This window comes from Chaetodon trifascialis, chromosome 7, assembly GCF_039877785.1.
Source record: "Chaetodon trifascialis isolate fChaTrf1 chromosome 7, fChaTrf1.hap1, whole genome shotgun sequence".
Taxonomy (NCBI): domain Eukaryota; kingdom Metazoa; phylum Chordata; class Actinopteri; order Chaetodontiformes; family Chaetodontidae; genus Chaetodon; species Chaetodon trifascialis.
Window position 1 is genome coordinate 27,655,434 of NC_092062.1, and position 19,616 is coordinate 27,675,049.

The following is a 19,616-nucleotide window of genomic DNA, read 5'->3' on the forward strand; positions in this document are numbered from 1 at the left end:
TGCTGTTAGCTAAGATGTGCTACATTTCTATACTTCTACATATGAATAATTTTTTTTAATATAATCTATAATGAAAACTATAATTTTGACTGGCAACTAGTTCAAAATAAAAATCTAAAAAGAACATGTTAACACTGCCAGCAGTTTATTTTTATTGAGAGCTACAGGACAGTTAGGCTAGCTTACGAGCTAACTAGCTAGCTAACTTGGAAAGTCAGCTCAGCTAACGCAGGTATTAGCTTGACCAAAGTTTTTGGGATTATGTTGACCCATAAAGCTATTCTTCTATGTATGAATAAAGTTTTGAATATAATCTGTAATGAAAACTATAATTTTAACTGGCAACAAGTTCAAAATAAAAATATATTTAAAAAAACACTGAACACAAGGCCAGCAGTTCAGCTGCAGAACAGTTAGGCTAGCTTACTAGCTAACTAGGTAGCTTCACCTCACCTAAATTTACTCTCCTTTTAACTCTGTTTTGGTCTCCACCAGCTCCTGGGGAAGATATTTTGCTGTTTAATGCTCCACTATGTTAACTAAAGCTGAGGAAATACAGTATGTGAGACTATATAAAAACAATTACAAATTAAAACCAAAAATCTGAGCACCGTGGAGCTGAGCAGAAGTGCAGCGTGACCCCTCTCACATCACAATAGCTACTAATTAGAACTGCTTCATTACTGTAATTCTGTTTCTCGATATAGTAATTCTACTCGTGGTATTCCTGTTTACTGTACACAGCTTACTGCATCCATTGAGTCTGTCCATTGTGGAAGAAGAATACGTCCTTTGTTGAAGATGAAAAATAAATGATGATGATAAATAAAGAAATTTGACTAATATTTCATTAATTTCTTTCTTATTTAATGTTTTAATTCTCCACCCATAAAGGTTTAACACCACCAGAAACCTTCAGGAAATGACCAAAGGCGGCAAACATAATAAGATTAAAGAAGACAGTCTGGTACATAGCCACACATATAATTAAAAAATATAAACTTATTTAATGTTCCTTGAATTTTGCCTTCAGAATCTTCATTTCTCAGCAGGTAATAGTTTAGCATCTTATCATTTCAAGAAAGATAAAACCATGTTTTTTCCACATGCTTTTGATGGCAAGTCTATGTGAGAAACTAGTATGGCTCGTGGAGGTTAAAGAACTCTGAGGGTAAGTGATGGAAGAAAGTAAATAGATTATAAAAAATGTGTTTCTACAGTACAATAAACAAAGATTTCCCTGCACTGATGCCGGACAGATCTAGGATAAACCCCTGAGAGGGAACTTTACCATTGCATTAAACACCTGACTGAAAGACGGACATATCGGAAGTCAGCAGTGGTCACGCTGATGCCATCTTGGATCCAGACAGGGTTCCATTACCAGGCGGGTGAAGAGGATGTGAAGTGAAGTACTGTGTCACTCCTGCTGAACCCCCTCGAGGACGAAGAAACGCAGTTCAAGTGCAGGCGTGCACCCATCTGACACGGAGACACGCAGTAAACCGAGTGCCACTCCAGACAACAGGACAGAAAGACTCCCTTTTAAAAGTCCAGAAAAGTTGACTTTCTGAAGACGCTGCCGGTCCAGTGAGGTCCTGCAGTGTGTGCCTTGAAAGTCTGACTGAAGCTGAAATAGCTTTTTGTTGAGAAATCAGTAGTTTGGTGTTGGTTTGTAATTTGACTGGTGTCGTTTATGCATGATTGGGCATCGTATCGCTTCGCTTCCCAGAGCTGATGGGAGCCAATGCTGTTAGCCACTGCTTTGTCCTAAAGCATGATTTATTTGTGTTCCTCTTTGACTTGTTGCTCAGTTTTGATACTCTCACACGCTTATTTTCCATTACAACTGGATCCATGGAAGAGAGACGGCTAATTCGTTAGCCACAGTCGACCTCTAACCCTTTGTATAATGCAGGAGTGTGAGAGCTGCACATGACATGTAAGGGCAATTATGCTAGCAAGCTAGGCTAACTAGCTAGTTAACCATAAAGTGAAAGCTAGCCTCCTCTTTCTGGGTGGAATACAAACGTAACAGCACGATGCTACTCCAGATGTTGAATGTTAAATGGAAAGATGTCCAAAGATGCTAAATGAAATACATAAAATGTTTACTATCAATGTTTGTAGGCTACTGAGCTAGAACTGTGCACAAGAGCTGCAGTATGTACGTAATGGGTGCCAGGGGGTCAAAGGTCTGTGTACAAATAGCATCAGGACACGATGTCAAACAACAAAGGCTTTTTTTTTTTATTATTTCCATTATCGCTTTTCTCAGTCAACACTGGCAGGCATAAATTGCTTTAGGCAGAACAACATGGCGTGAGTTCTAGAGTGGAGCAGTAAGCGGAAAAATAAATAAGACTGTGTACAAAAATACAACCTCACTGTACAAACGCTGTGAAGTACAAAGCAAAGAGATGGAGACTCGTCAGACCTGTCTCCTCTGGGTGATGGCACTTTTAAAGACCTCTTCACAGAAAACAAGCAATTCTGTTAAAAACAACACATTTATCAGGTGTGTGTCACACTGGTGGGTCTGTAACAAATCCCCCAGATTCTGAAGTGATGTGCGTATTTATCTTTGGTGAGACTGAACAAGATAAATACCATTTAAATGCAGAAATGTACTGAATCACCAGCAGCACCACCCAGAACAATCCCATTTGTTTGTATGAGCAGACTCTTAAATTAAATAAGAGGTTTAAAATGAGTTATTTCGTAGACGGCATGTGCACACGAGCGGCTGTAAAACGCCTCTGAAAACTGTATTCATTGGATGGGATTGATTTTCAGTATTGATTCTTTAAATCAAGCTTGTACAATACATATGTCAATAGTCATTTTGTATTTAGACTTTAATTGGTTAATGTGCGCTTTTATGCGCAGCGGACTGTAAACACTCAACAGCAGACATCAGAGCAAATCAATGACCAGAGGAGGTCAAACTGCTTCTTGTGAACGTCCAACTACGCAGTCACACACAGTCTGACTGAACACTAGACTCTCGTCTGTCGCCTTTTCACTGTTTTTCACTCGAAAAGTACCTGAGTGCCTGTTCAGAAACACACAGGATCCCAGAAAAATGCAGCCACCTTATAGATAAAGTACAGTGTGATATGCTTAAACTGAGCAGCACTGTCAAAAACGATCAATTTCCACAAGTGTCAGAACCGATCTCGATCTCTCATGCAACAGAAAGTGCGTACACAATTGGTCAAAGTGTCTGGAAATCTGTCGTGCGACGTGAAACAAACAGTGTCATGCATTTTTAATGAAGATCAATAATCATTCGGAATCTTTTCACTGATGGGGCGGCAGCACAGCAGATCAAAACGTGACGAGGATGACTCGCAGGAACCATTAACAGAAAGCAAAAGTGATCCTGTCTTTACACCACTTGAAGCCATTCACGAGTGAAGCGCCGACGAAACGCTGAGCAAAGAAACTTCACTTCTTACAAAACAACATCAGCCGCAAACTCCAGATATGTCAGCTTCAACAGCAGCGACCTTGTCCGCCGTCCATCATGCATCAGGGGTATGCAAATGCAAAAAAACGTTAGAAAACATCAACAGCAGCAAAATATGAATAAATAAATAAATAAATACATCATATCACAAAACACATTCATCTGTGGGTTTTTTCCACATGGCACAGATCACAACAGCAGAAATAAAAACAGACGTTTAGAAAACTGGACTTCCCGAAATAGCTTCCGTATTTTTGGAGCTGAACTACACGACACACTGCGGACCAAAGCGTCAGTTCCTCGTTTGGGATGAACCGAGGGGCCCCCTCGCCTCCATGCTGCAGGTGATGCATACTGAACCTACAGTTTGCTACTGTGCGCTGGGCTATCAAACAGGCATCAAACCCCCCCTTCATGAACAGGCTGAGTGATGATCAGCTCGTGACCGCTTGCTCTGCAGATGCTCGTGAGGACTCGAAGGTCGTGAACTGTGACGGATCAGTCTTTGCTCTCGGTGCGCGTTCGTCTGACGATGGAAGAGAAGAAGCTTCGGCCCTGTGGCGGCCCCATCAGCATGGGAGCCTGGTTCTTGTGGACGATCTGAATCTGGTGTTGGAAAGAAGCAAAGTTCGGATTTAGGTCGGTGTATCTTGCTGCTGGGCAGGCTGCACGACAAAGAGAGGTGTTAGGAAATAGCACAGTGAGCTGACGCTGTTGGTGAACCATCTCCTTTCTGTGTGCAACTGTTCCTCATTGTTTCAACAATCTGTGGCCCAACAGACCTTTCACACAGCAGACTCTGCTATTTCATAGCATTCAGGTACACTAGGCTTGTCTGCATGTCGGCAGCAGTACCCTGACAAAATGTAGACCTGAACGGCTGCTAGCACAGACAACACGGTCACCTTTAAGTCATTATCCAGGTTGTATTAACTGCTAGTGGTCAAGGCTCATAGACACATACAAGTTTACGCTGTTTGATTTCTTCTAAAAACACATTTTCTGACCATTTTAAAAGAAAAGCATTCATATCAGCACTAAATATTCATTAACTGAAGATAAGTCAGCAGTAATTTTGGCTCTGCCTGCTTTCACATTACTTCCTTCTCAGCCGGGGTTATAGGTTGCTGCTATACAGGATAAACTGATGATTGTTATCTGCTTCGTCTTGGTGGCATCGAGCCAAATTTCCAAGTGTCATAAGTCTGCACAATGGAGTGCAGGTGCAGGATGTATGAATATTCAACTCAATTTTACTTGTAATTGAAATCACTGGAATTCATCCCCATCAAACAATGACATTTCTAGCATTCTGCAGAATGTGATATAATAAAGCTTCGACAACAAAAAAATCTCCCATATGGTCCCACATGGGTTTTGTCAAATGGGGTCTGTTGGCTTATGAGAGTACTTTTGAGGGTCCTTAATGTGACAAACTTGAGAATCCCCGGGGCTCATGTCTCTGATAACGAATGGTAACATACATTATGGTGCATTATGGGTTTCATGGGTGTAATATCTGACAATATCCTGTTTCCCAACAATGATGCCTTTTCTGCTGAAGGTTGAGATTATAGATCAATGGAACAACAAATACCAGCCGCCGAGGGCTGTCATATTAAGCATATAGTTCATTATGTTGTTGCACTAAGAGACTGAACGCAGTAATGGGGAGGGGAAATGCTACCATCTGCATTAAAGACACCACATTGACTTCAAAGGAAAGCTGCCATTTGTTGGACTTGCACTCTGACTCAGGAGCAATTACCAGCTTTTGTAGGTTTTCTGCCACCATGAAACACGACTGAACTCAATGTTTCAGATGGACTTCACAAAAAATGTTAACCTTTTTATTGGAAGATCTAAAGGAATACCTGAAATTAACGGGGAGAATCACTGAGCTCAGTTCTTAAGATACAACATTAAGCATTTATATGCATCAACAGACCCAGCTGAGAGCAATATGTCTCTTAAAAACGATTAGAAGAAATTAGTTACATATGATACACACTACCAAGCCATCAAAAATCACCCAAACTAAGACAAGACATATGAAGACATTTGATTTAAGACTTAACAAGGTGTGATTTTATCAGAATTACTTCTGGAAATCCAGTAAAATTTCAGTTTGAAGCCGTTAATTCAGACCTAGTTATCAAAGAGGCAGTGATACATGTCATACGTCGCTTCAAAATGCAAATGGTTTGATGGTGTTAAATATGTTATGCATGCAGAGGAACTGAGGCGCATTTGCATAGTTGTTGTTGTTAATAATTAGTGGGTTAACATCCCAACAACTGTGATGTTTTTATAAGCATTTAACAGGTCGACTGATTCAAATTCAGCTCCGACATACAGTATGAATAACCCACCGTGGAAATCATCGCAGCACAATTATGTATTGTCAGATCCGAACTTTGCTCTGCTGAGTTGTGCCAGCACACACGAGAGCTCTCTCAGCCTCCTCGTTTTGTCATGCACCGGGTTTTTAGCTTTGCCTGTGCAATCCATATGTAAATCGCGGCAGCTCTTCATCTGTAGTGGCGTTGTAATTAAAGCTAAACACAGCTGTAATCAACGCCAACTGAGGAGTTGAGTTTTGAAAAATGGACAGAGGGCAAACACTTGTCCAAGTACGTGTTTGAGATGTCGACGCAAAGCAGATTAGAGGTAAGACTCACAACTAAGTGTTTGTTATCAGAAATACCTGCACAAAAAACCCAAAGCAATGATCTGTGGGAGAAATGCGAGAACCTGAGACTGCACTCGATCTGCCATTCTGCCTTCTGTCCTGAAACCAGTCCTTCAAGATCTTATTGGACGGTGAATTTTATGCAGTACTGTGCTACTGAATGTGTTTTATCTTTTGTACTTAACATCAAACTGCCCAAGTACTGCAGATCAGCAAATTTATCATGATAATGATGTCAATTACTGTGCAGAAAGTAAAGTCATGCAAGTTAAGATCACGTTTTAAATCCATCACAGTCATTCTGTGAGACTTGAAATCTGTAGGACTGCTGATTAAAATCCCCAAATAATTATCAAGATGTAATTCCTAACTCAACACACTCCTGCTGCATTCTGTGTCTGCACATTAAACACGTGACGAGCACATCAGAGTGGACGATACAGATGGAGGACGTCGCTTAACTGAGTCCATGCAGATGTTTCCAGGTGTTCTGGCTGAGGAGTCCTCAGGTTGAAGTTGGAGCTATGATGAAAAATACCTGAGGTCACTGAGCCTCAGCTCTGACAAACCCACCAGCAACTGAAACAGCAACATTTAAGCTCAATGAGGTGAAAGATATCTGCATCAATAGCCTGCGTACAGGGAGCAGTGAACTTTGACCTGCGAGCAGACGGAGAGCCAGAGAGTCCAAACTGGATGAAGCACCATTCAGTTTCACTGAACATCGCTGTTGGAACAAAACACGTTTCACAAAAGAACAACAGACAATTCTAAGACTATAAGAACTTATTGCTGCTGTTGGTGACCGAGCTGAGCTAACAAGCTAACAGCTGCTAACGCTGAGTTAGCAAACTTGTTAGGAGAGCTTTGTTTTCTCTGTCAGATAACTAAACTCGCTGAAGTTGTCACCTTTTGGCAGTCTGGATGAGGTTCTTTAAAAAAAAAAATGCGGTAAATACATGACGCAGCATATGCAAAGAATTTGCTTAATAATGTTTAATTATTGGGTCACTGCTTAACATTTTTGGCTCCAGTTTGCTTGAAGGAACTGTGTGTGACACAGTGGACACATTTAATGACTTACAGTGCAGGGGGACTGCATCCAGGGTTCCCCATCGATCTGCATTGGAAGGGATTTACTGGTTCTGTCAATGGAAAAAAACATGTTACGCTGACAGGAAGTGATGACAGTTTCCAGGCCAAAACTGTTTATTGTTGACTCGGTAACCTAATGCTAACAAAATCTAGCAAAGATGCTAACAAAAAAGACAGCAGAACATAAGAAAAGCGCCAAAATCAAGAGAAAAAGTGCGTTTCGGCCCAGCTGAACACTGACCTGATGGTCACAGAGGAGCACTGTGCCAGGCGTCTTCCGGCGCTCTTCAGGCCTGTGTAGATCTGACCCATCTCCATGGCTCCCTCCAGCCCCACCACCTCCAGCAGCTGGTCAGACAGGTCTGAAACACAGGAACACATCTTTAAATACTTCAAGTCCAGTCAACCAGAGCTGCTGCTGTCACGGTCTCAAATGTGTTAAAGGATTTCTTAATAACAGAGCATCACACACTACAGGACGCTAGCTAACGTTAGCCGTCAGGGCTAGAATGCTTGCCATCGTTGGCAGCACCAACATACTGACATAATCATGCAGATTTTATCTCAAACATGTTGAACTTATCGGGCCGGGCCGATGAGTCTGTGAGCTGTTTGGGAGGTTTAAAACTGGATCTCTCTTTACACCACTTTACATTTATACATGTCCACATTGAGATCCAATCACTCTTTCCAGCTTCCTGTTCTTCATCTTCAGCCAAAAGGGGTGTCAAGGGGTCATCAGTATCATCCAGGGTCCCAGACCAGACTTCTACTTCGATTGATGGGAGGGGTGAATCGAGGATAATCAGCCCTAAACTCCTACAGCTTGAGTTTAGCTCGTTAAAACCTTTCAGTAAATGATCCAACATGAATAAATACAACAGTTCTGTTCATTGTTGCCCCCAAATGCTGCTGATGTCATCTTACAACTGAGAGACTTTCACAGGGAGCGAGGGGAGGAGTGAGGGATGAAGGAAATGCACTGAGGAAGAGAGGAAGCAAAGGAGAAAAAGAGCAGGAAAGTGAGGATGAATAAAAGAACATGACGTGATGTTCCTCGCCTTCGGCTCCTGAAACATTTAACATTCACCGTTAAAAAAAAAGAAAAAAGCCAGCAAGAACAACAAGCTACAAACAGAACAGCTATTAATTAGATTGCACCGGCAATGCAGAGCAATCTTGTGATAATATAATTATTAATTTCTCTTCTGTTTTGCAGTTATGAGCATTGATTTCGCCCCTGCTGGAAGCCCAGCGTCACGCAGGGCCCATCTGTTTCAGCGGCCCGTTCTGCCTCTGACTCTCCATCGACTCGTCCCTCCACAAATTAAGAAGCTGCTGCCTCGCCGCTGGGAGCACGCAGACACTAATTGAAACTAAGACCCATTTTTAGGCGCTCGGTGCGTGCGAGCGACTTAGCTCGCTGTCACTGCCGCTGCTCCATCGCTGTCATGTTTACCCGAGCCGCGTTGGTTTCCTGAAGGAGTGTCGCGGGTAATGTTGCTGTTGTCGTGAGGTGTTGTTGTCGCTGCCGAGCTGTGGTGTCCAGCTGTCACCATGGTGATGGACACGCGTCCGCCCCTGTCTCGCTGCAGGACTGTGAATACAGTGCTTTCCAGGGTCGGAGTGGAGGAGTGTGTGCGTACCCAGCAGGTTGACCTCCTGACTCCGGGCTTTAAAGCTGCTTCCCCCATTGTGACTTCTCACGTTAATGCGAGCGGCTCACAAACGCCGTGCTGACGCGTATGATGGACAGCGTCACCACCGCGAGAGGGATTCCTTGTTGCCCGGGGCTACAAACATTCAGCATACCCAAGAGTGCTTACTGTCGGAGCCTGTCTGCTAAAGACAACCAGGTCAGTGCTCCCTGCAGCCGCTGGAGGTTTAACGAAAACACGACTAAACATGTTTGACCGGCATGTTTGAGGCATAACCTTTAACGTCAATCGACCTGTTGACAAATCCTACCTGAGAACACAACTACATTTGAGTACAAATGCAAACAACCTGCTCACAGCTGCAAACTAACGCAGAGCTGAGCTGGCTGAGATCTTCTAGTATGGAGCTAAAGCCACAAGACTGTTAGCTTGTGGATAAAGACTAGAGGTCTGGGGGAAGCAGCTTGCCTGGCTCTGTCCAAATCTGCCTAACAACACCTCTAAAGCTCACTAACTAACACATATCCTGTTTGTTTAATCCTACAACAACCATAAAGAGACAGTTCCCCATAAACACACCTGTAAAGCCACAAATAGCCGTTTTTACACCTCAGTTCGTATTTCCCAAAACCTTGTCTCACACAGCCTTGTTTTGAACAAAACCTGAAACAAAGGAGTGAATGTTAACTGCAGATGTGATTTCAATAAAGGTTTGAGTCGAATTTCATCTCGCCTGCTCTGCTGGTGAATTTCCATTTATACTTTTATGAAGCGGCAAGCATTATTTCTTATATTAGAGCTCCAAATGAATTGAACAATAATCAAAAGTAGACCAAATATAGAAAAAGCCATCATGTTTACTTCCCAGAGACAAAGTGAGAGAAAAGCTAACTGTTTACGTGAGACGAAGGCCGAATCGTTAGCACGCAAGATCAGCAGCCTGTGGCCAAATATAAACTGAAGCACTCCTTATCCAACCTACAATCAACATTATGTGCCTCGCTCAGGTGATGGAGGCAATATTTGACTACGATAAACACACAACACACACACACAACACACACAGAGGTGACATGGTGTGGTCAGACAGTCAAATGAATGAATGTCCATATGGGAGATTCACAAAAGCAGTGCTGTGGCTTTATTCTCAGCCGCGTCTTCTTCTTCTTTTTCAGACCGTGGAATAAGAAACGACGTCCTTGTCACTGTCAAACAACTACCTGTCGAGGCCTCCGGCTGCACCCTGACACATGTGGAGCAACAGGGTGAGGGTGGAGGAATGAAAGAGGGATGGCGGCGAGGGAGCAGAGCGGGACCAGGAGCCGATCAGCTGAAAAGTAAAACTAAAGAGGACTGGCGGGAGGAGGAGGAGGGCGCGCCGAGGCCGATCCTCCAATGAAAGCTTCATGGGGCTTGTCACGGGGCATCAGTCCCAAGCATCAACCCCTCCACCCACACATGGACGCCCCCCTCCCTGCAAAAACCTCAGTCCCCATTCTAAATAATTCACTCCGCAGCCATTCCCTTCCACCTGAGGGGCTTGTCTCCTGGCGTCACCAGCGGGACGATTTAACAGCTCCCGAAAGGTCAGAGTTTTTTTATCCCCCAGCCACCCTCCACCCACCCACACGCACGCACGCACGCACACACACACACACACACACAGAAAATAACCTCTGCCAACAGTCTGATCCGTGCGTCACGCTCGGCCGTGCTCCCTCTGGGTTAATGCACTCCTGAGTTTACCTCTAAATACGCAGTTCTCTTGATCTGACAAGTTAGGCTGCTCACCTTGAGGGCACCTTCCGCAAGGACGTCCACTCACACACACACACAAAAACACTCACATCAATAAACAGACAAACATGCGCAGGACAACACACACACACACACACACACACACACACACACACACACACACACACACACACACACACACACACACACACACACACACACACACACACACACACACACACACACACACACACACACACTCTCCCCTCTCAAACTAAGTGGCTTCCCGGGATCAGACGCCGGCCTTTTTTTCCAACCACAAACACCAAACTGATTGATTTTTATTCGGGGATTAATGGAGTGTTCATCGCAGCAAGGCTGGGCTCCCTCACCGTCTGCACCGCGCTGTACCTCCATCTGACAGTCACATCATCACATTAGGGAGTTATCAGCATCCCAACATGCGACAGCACTCGTCTACGTTTGGTCTGGGTTGATTATTTTACGACTGAGCTGTTTTTCCTCCTTCTTCAACTCCCTCGCTGCCTTTGCTGTGATTTACAATAAATTCTCTTGTTTTCTCGAGTTTTCTAATCACAAGTACAGTATGTGCTGCTACTGAAAATGAGGGACTAATTTGCCATGTTTTGACAGATTTTAACAAGCTTTTCCATCAGTGTTCTTTGACGGCGCAACAGCTACTGAGATCCAAAGGAAACAAAGGAATGGAATCACTTGAGGAACAAAATAAAGCTTCACAGAGATCAGTCATGTTCTGACCGCTGAAGTCTCACAAGGGATCGCTGGCAGCCATGTCTGGAGATCCTCACTGATTCGCCACGTTTCAAGCCCGACACTGATCGTAACATCCAAACACAGCATCTCACCACGAAACCTAAAAACACGCATCGGCTGAATGTGCAGGACTTAGACATGATAGATAATAAAGATGCAAACCTTTAGAAATATTTAGAAAGAGTCCTGTCCTGTGGAGCTGCTGACCATTTTGCATTTAGCGTAAAATAAATATTGGAGTCAAGAAAACATTTCTAAAAAGTCAACAAAAAGTAGGCTACCCTAAACCTAAAATGTTCACAACTTTACAATTGTCTGTGAGTCTATAGATAGAGTTATGTGTCCCTGTGAGAGCTAAATGCTAACATCACAACGCTAGCATGCTCACAGTGACAATGCTAACACACTAGCTCGAAGCAGCAGATAGAATTCACCATGTTCATCATCTCAGTTTAACATATTAGCATGCTAACATTTGCTAACTGAAAGAAAGAAAATGCAAAGTAGGAGACTCTGAATATATGAAGTAAATTTCATCCAATCCCACTGCAGGCTGGACTAACCAACCTTTTGAGTACGATTACTATACTTTTAATGCTAAGCTAATAGTAATACTTGAGTATTTTTCCAAGGTGGTATTAATACCTTTACCACTTGGTTTAGATACTTCCTCTTCCAGCGACTTCTGGACCTTTTTTCCTTTTCCTTATAAGTCCGTCAAGAGGCTCACAGCATTTCATAAGTTAGCACAGAGCAGCTGACTCATTCTGCCTCATTCATTCATATATTCCCATTGACGGGCTTCCTTTTGACGTAAATGGATTCAGGGATATACCCAACACCCCCCTCAGTCCGCTCCTATTAACTGAACCTGTCCACTGGAGCCTGCACGGACCATTAATACACAAGTGACAGTTCCAAACAGTGACATGATTGTACCTCTTCTTTGCAAACAAAACCCGCTAGCTATGATTCACCTTGTCATCGGTGAAATATTCATGCACTCAGGAAAAGTTTGGTCTAAAGTTTAGTCTTTGATCCATCTGATAGGAGCAAGGACACAGACGGTCTGTGTCTGATGTAAGCTTTAGGGGAAAGAGTCTCTCAAACCTGTTTAACGTACACGATTATTGTCCAACACTGCAAACCAACCATGATCTTCAGCACCTGCACGGCTGCTAGTGTGGCTAAAAACACAAACTCTGCATCTAAAGGTGTTTCGGGATGATAGATTGGGTTTTTATTTTTACCAACAAACTTACCTTGAACTGCAAACATGAGCTCTTTGGGGTCGAGCACTGGCGTCCTCTTGTCTTGGCTCTTTTTCCCGCCCTTGCGGTTACCCCTCCTCTTCTTGCTCTCGCCCCAAAGGTTGGAGCCGCCGTGCATGCTGGGAATGTTGAGAATGGCGATGCCCTCCAAGGAGATGCTGCTGAGGTCCAGAGTAACACCATCACACTTTGATATAGAAGAAAGAAACAGAGGTGCAAGTTAGGAAAAGTTTGGCTAACTGCACTTCTTTGATGACGGTTAGCGATGTAAGCTAGCAGCAGCTACAAAAACCTAAAACAATTCAAACTCATTAGCAAACAGCAGAATGTATTTATGCAGTTTTATTACACTGAGCATTCTTTTAGACTCACCTGTCAGTTTGATCTGAGCTGAAAAGAGTCCACCAGAGCCCTCCTCTCCCAGGCCAGTGATACTCTAAAAGCCTAATCCTATTATATTATAATACTACTACTATTATAATACTATAATTCTACACCAGTACGCTTCTTCATACCTGCTCTCCCCTGGTGCTGTAGGTACTTAACAAGCACTAATTAATAAAGACCTGTGCACCGTGTGGATAGCTCAGAGAAGGGGGAAGATGAACTGTATAGACAGCATCTTCATTATCACTCAATATCACACACAGCAGGGTCGTGTAGGGCTAATTACCTGTGTGTTGAGCTGAGGTTCAGTGAGAGGCAGGTGGGAAGGTGCACAGATAGCCTTCACACATCAACACTTTGTCCAGATGAATTTGAAACGAGGACAAATTTGTGCTATTTATGGAACAAAGGTTGATTTTTAACCATTGTTCTTTCCTGCATTTATGTGCATATGGTTTAATCAAATGTTCCCAATAACACAGAGAATGTTTGAGATGAAAGAGTCGATAAAAGGATGATTCACAAAAGCAGCGACTTTCAAAAATCCTTCCTTTGCTCCTGTTTGCTTTCTGTTTGCTTTTTCTATAGGGCTCAAAGAGAGAACACGGTTTGATTTACCTCAACCTCCAGAAAGTCGTGGAGCTTCTTACATGTGGCCGAAAAGGTCTCCGAAGTGCCGAACTCAAAGTACCACAGCTTATTCTTTGTTCTGAAAGAAACAAGACAACAGGAAGTGCAAAGGGACCCAGAAAAGAGGAAACACTGGAGTGTTTTCTCCACATCAAAATCTGAAGCCTGTGCCGTCACAGCATCTCCTCCTCTCTGTCTATAGCCCCCTATACGAAAAGGAAAAAGAAGACCACTCCTAAAAGGCGTACGCGTGTCTGGTCCACGCTCAGAAAAAGGATCTTTCACACTCCACAGGAAATACACCTCTAATGTTTACGGCTGACCAAAATCACACAGTCATTAATCTCAGAAGAATGCATAATGTGGCTCATTAATCACATATTGAAGCATGATGATGAATCTAAAGCCAGTTAAGGAGGCATCTGAGGGGGCACATGGGGTGGCCAGTGGGTACCCATGCCCGACATTAAGGCCCAGTGAGGGGTGTAAGAGGGTAATCTACCTGCCCCTGCAATTAACAGAGGACTGGGGTGCTGCTCGCCGGGCTTCCTACAGCACACACTCCCATTGTTAAGGCTGATGATCAATGACCTCGCAGGGGTGAGACGCCATCTGTCCACATACTGCTATGGTTTATTATAGTCTCATGACTGCACTGATAAAAGAGCTTATTTTTTGTTTGGGAGTACTAATATTTGCTGTACCCCTGCAATTATATTTTCTATTTTTTATTTGTGAAGCATCACATCACAGAAGCATTGTCTTCGAATTCCTGCTAATCTTGCAAACTGATGTCTTACAGTGCAATGCAGACCTTAAAGATTGGAAAGAAGTGTGGAATTGAAGGGAAAATGACATATTTAAGATTTTACATTTCTTCCAGCATGAGGTCATTATTTCTTGAACACTTACAAACGAGAACAAAGCATCAGTTCAGCATCAAATGTGAAAGAAACGGGGAAGAATTATTATTGGTCATCTGCACACGTTAGGGCAATGGGGTAGATACGGGTTGGAGTTTGAACCCTTGTTTCTATGTGATTTGCTTATTTTGCTTTTAATCGAGTCACTGGAATCGACTCTAAAACCCCTGAACTTCCTCCACGGCCTGACGCTGCGGGGAAAGAAGCCAGGACCGAAGCCAATCGCTGCCCAAGTGCAGCTAAAGTTGATGGACCAGTGTGATAAATACATCAGGACGAACGTTACAAAGACAGGCTGGTGTCACTTTGAATTTCATAAGAAGGTGATCTGACAGCACAGATGTGACAGGAGAGACAGTCAGAGCAGAAAACTCCATCCAGTGTGATGGAATCAAGTCAAGGGTGTTGGAGTGAGGAGGTTCATGTGAAAACTGAGTGAAGGCAAAAGCATCAGGAACCTCGTTCAGGTGAACACTGAAATCCCCAAGAATTAAAATTGATCAATTTCCTCTAAAAGTCGTGAGTGAGGACTGGGTGGACGATCGAGTGCACACGGTGGAGTGATAAGAAAGCCTTTGGTTACAGCCGTGTTTCACATAAACCAATCATATCCACACGATGCTGCAGAAGCCAATCATTTATCAGCAACTCTTTGGTAGATGATGAACCAAATTTGAGGGTCTTATTGAGGCTGCACATCTCTACATAAGCTTGTAACAAGCCAGCTAGCAGTTCAGTGAAGTAAGCCTACTGTATGTCCCATCATTACTCCTCATTGGTAAGAGACCAGACCTTTAAGCAGTGCCGACTGGCAAACCTCAACGTCCTGACTCGGCTTTGTTTTGTCATCTCTGACTGCTTCATGCTTAAGTTATTGCTGCTGACATGGATTGTGATGCTAAAGCATTATTTGGATTGTGTTGCTAAAGCTAGTGCTGGTGTGCCTGGGTTCCCTGATTGTTCCTCAATGTCAGAAGCTCTCCAATCACGAGCTGTTCCAACTGCTGTCTAGTCTATGAAGGTGGACCAGGTAACACAAACCACTGTGGCCCAGTTGGCAAGGTTGTGATGCAACCCTAACCCTAACCCTAACCCTACAGGCTAAGGTGGTGGGCGATGCTAGGTTGGGAGCTAAGCTAAAAGGGCAGTTACATACTGACACCGAGATTGTTTTGAAGATAAAAAGCAGCAAGAAATATGATCAGGACAGACAGGGTAGCCGAGCAGTTCAACAGAAAAGTGAAGATTGAAACAGAAGACCGAGGAGGGACATCACAACGCGCGTCACAGGAAGCGGCGTCTCAGCATCGAAGTGGCGTCATGGCGTCACACCGATCGCAAAAGCCTTTTCATCTTTCCAAGAAGCAACAGACAACAACACACAATTTATCACAAGGCTTCAGGGACAGAAAAAACCTACAACAGTGCTGACACGCAGAACTGAATCCAGTAAAAAATGGCCTTCTCTTAGCTGGAATCAAAGCGCTACAAGAGGGACGTATTAGTATAAGAAGAGTAACAATCACTGAATTATTGATTTCCTCATTAGGACTTTTGTCAGGACCATTTAGCCACTTTATAAATGAGCTTTCATTAGGGTACTTGCAAGGTAGCCCAACTCACAGTTGATTTATAATGTGCAACATGGTCAATAGAAGAGGGATGCTGGGAGCAGAGGGAGGTGGGAAGAGGCAGGAGGGTGACGGGGCCACGCTGAGAGGCTTTCCACAACAACGCATCCCTGCATCTCCTCCATCATCTTCATCGTCATCATCAGCCTGGAAGCTCGGTAGCACCGAGAGAGCGCATGAACACAGGCAACTTTGCAAATAAACAAATGAAGGCGGCTACTTTGAAAAGCATATTCAAAGCCAGTGGTTGTGACTGATGAGACAATGAAGGCAGATACAGCACAGGCAAGTCATGTCTGCGCATGTCTGGACTCCGCTGCTGCTTTGCCGAAGCTGCTTTTAGTGTGTTTTTGGTACATTCAGGAGCTTCGACATCTGGAGCTCCGTTTAGACGGAGCACAAAGCAAGTTTTAGAGGTGACACTGCTGCATACAAAGTCAACGGAAAGACGTGGATTCTCTCTGGGCGCCAGGTGAAGACACATCTGTACGAAATGCAAATACGTCTCCCGTGACTCCACTTGAATGTACAGAGAGGGAAAAAAGAAGACACTAGAGGAAAGTCGCACAGAGTTATTAGCTGTCATCAACACGGACACGCTCCTCACACACATCCACAGTCGGCGAGTGTGTTCGACATGCTGTAGCTGCAGCTAATGTCTGCAGCAAAACGAGATGATTGCACAAATAAATCAGGAGAAAATCTGCATTGCTTTCAATCAGAAAGGGGAAGTTTACACATCAAACCCTGTTTCTCCTTGGGGAGAAGAGTGGAACATGTGGAAAAAAGTTGTTTAAGTCTCTTGTGGCTCCAGAGCTGCGTCTGAAGACTACAAGTAAATCTGACGGTGTGATGATTTTGAGCTTTGCAGACCTCGGGAGCCCGCTCCTCCTTTCTGCTCGAGGCTAGCAGCTTGAAGCTACATTAGTCGCTGCTAGCATAACACACCTGAATCTCCAGCCAAGCTGTGTACAGTATGTACTATAGGTGCTTGGTTTTGACATCGGCTGCGTCGATTGGGATGATCTTTAATTAAAACAGCCCAATCAGTCCAACTGTTATAGGAGTGTATTGTTAAATCAGAGGAGACGGACTGAAGGATCCGAGCTTTTATATCTTTCAGTTTGCCTGAAAGAATGACCTCAAAAAAGCCGTATAAGCCACTGATTCTCATCAGATTTTACAGCATGGCTACATCCTCTACCACATCCGAATCAGAGACCTCCGGGTTTTTTACAGCACAGCAGAACCAAACTGCGCCTGGGACGACCGGAACCAAACGCCGGAAGTTTAAAGACGCCGTAAGAACAGAGACGGTAAGAGACAACATCTGAGCATCCTGTCGATTCCCACCACTTAACCTAACAAGCGCACTATGGCAACAAATCACCTCATGTCCCTGTTCATTAGGTAATTAGGAGCATCTCATTGGCTGGATCGGATTGTCGTTTGTTATCTGCCAGCCGATGCTGGACAGTGGACTCAAACTCCTCCAGATTGACTGAGAGGGGCGTCTTCAGCAGAGGCCAGCTTGTCCTACGATTAACAGGGAGTCCATCTGAGCAAGAATTTTAAGGTGGATAAGGACGACTTTACTTTATGGAAAGTGCAATAAAAGTGAACATAAAGTGCCCATTTCCTTTGACTTTAAGCTCCTGCATCCTTCCAGGACATCTGAGTTCATTCATTATCGTTCTAAGCATTTCCTGTGGCAGAGATTTGTGTTTTCAGGAGAAAAAAACCCACAGCAGCAGGTTTACGACTGTCGGAGCAGCCACACAGTGATTCTACCTGCAGAGTATCAATGCAAAGCGTACTGCAATAATGACTTTAGCGGTGTGCATGTGGGCTCAGCTGTAGTAGTCACAGCTGCCGTACAGAAAGAAAACAGCGGCTCACGTTTCCAGAGCGGCTGAGGTGTCGATTATTTGCACAAACAAATCATAAAACAAAACTGAAAGAAGAGGACGTACACAAACTCTGCGGCTGAGAGAAAAAACAACGCAAAGAGCTTCAGATAAACATCTAAAACCAAGCCGAGCATTCGATCCACCAGCATGTGCAAATGATACTGAGCTGAGGAGCTGCACAGCTCAGGCCACAGGCTTCTTCAGCTGAAGTTGCTTCATTGTCGTGTCGCACTGCTGAACATGTCACTGAGCTGCGTGGTCCAGCTCAGCCATGCCTCTCACTCAGAGCAGCTTTCACTGACACGTGACATAACAAACAGAAGGAAACACCAGAAACCGTCGTTTATGCCTCAGATTTGTTCTCATCTGCTAATCTGTCATCACAGCCGGCGAGTGACAGAAGCTCGTCGGCTTCTGTGAAAGTGTCAACGCTCACAGGTGTGACGCGCCTGAGGTGGGCTCAAACTGCCTGAATCTAAACCACGCGCTCATGTTCATCAGCCCTCTGCGGCCGGCCGCCATATTAACGGATGTCAGAGGCGATGAGCTTCAGCGCGGCGCTGCTGTCCCGAGGCCTCGGCGCCTTTCGATGCACTTTCAGCTGGCCACACTGAACGCCACGCACACAGCCATTGATTTTTTTCCCCTCTGACACTTAATCTAACCCACCATGATCTACGACCTTATCTTCACACTAATTTCTTCTTGATCAGAGGTGATAAATATCACATTGACATAACCAACTCTTTGTGCATTGCATCAATGCGCCGTTTTGTTTAACACGACGCCGCCTAGAGCGCTCCGACTGCGACTGGCACTTTGAGAAATGACCTGAGTTGCGTCGTCTTGCCTTCAGAGATGCAGCAGGCGGTTTGAAAAATGTATTTCTGTCTGTTGCACTGCGATGATTCCAAGGTTTTTTCTTCTTTTAGCAAAACTACTGAAACCAGCATGAAATATCTTTTAAGAACCACCACAAACTTGAACTGCTCATCCTGATGAGCTTTGACATCTCCAATATTTTTCTTTTTCCTATATTTTACCTTTGCAAACGGAGCTGAGGTGGAGGCAGAAATCATCTCACTGGTGGACAAACAACCATTTTTTTAAGGTGAGTAGTTTTGGACCACAGTGAAGGACAGTCCACAAGTTTCAGGTTCACTTTTTTACATGGTGGCCGTTTCAGTTCCAGTCCAACCAGTGAGCCGATGACGTTCTCTTCTTAATGTGTATAAATGTCAACTGACATGAAATTAATCTTAAATTAAGCCTTCAGTTACTGAGCTCTGTCTCCTCGAAAAATGGTGTTTATATTGAACCAATGAGCAAAATGTTGTTAATTAACGTACCTGGCAAGTCACAGAAATGTTGACGCTGCCAACGTATTTCATTTGTTTTCTGCTAAAACAGGCAGT

At 44.0% G+C, this 19,616-nt stretch overlaps 1 protein-coding gene across 1 annotated transcript in view; it reads right to left on the reverse strand.

Annotated features, from left to right (window-relative positions):
- Positions 1–2,226: 2,226 nt before the first annotated feature.
- Positions 2,227–19,616, reverse strand: part of dgkb (diacylglycerol kinase, beta) — a 65,526-nt gene continuing 48,136 nt past the window's right edge. Inside the window, exons 21-25 of the mRNA XM_070967221.1 lie at positions 13,726–13,816; positions 12,712–12,907; positions 7,501–7,621; positions 7,249–7,309; positions 2,227–4,078 (exon numbers count right to left, since the gene is read on the reverse strand). Coding sequence (XP_070823322.1) covers positions 3,971–4,078; positions 7,249–7,309; positions 7,501–7,621; positions 12,712–12,907; positions 13,726–13,816 — 577 coding nt within the window. The 3' untranslated portion in view covers positions 2,227–3,970. The remainder of the gene's footprint in view (positions 4,079–7,248; positions 7,310–7,500; positions 7,622–12,711; positions 12,908–13,725; positions 13,817–19,616) is intronic.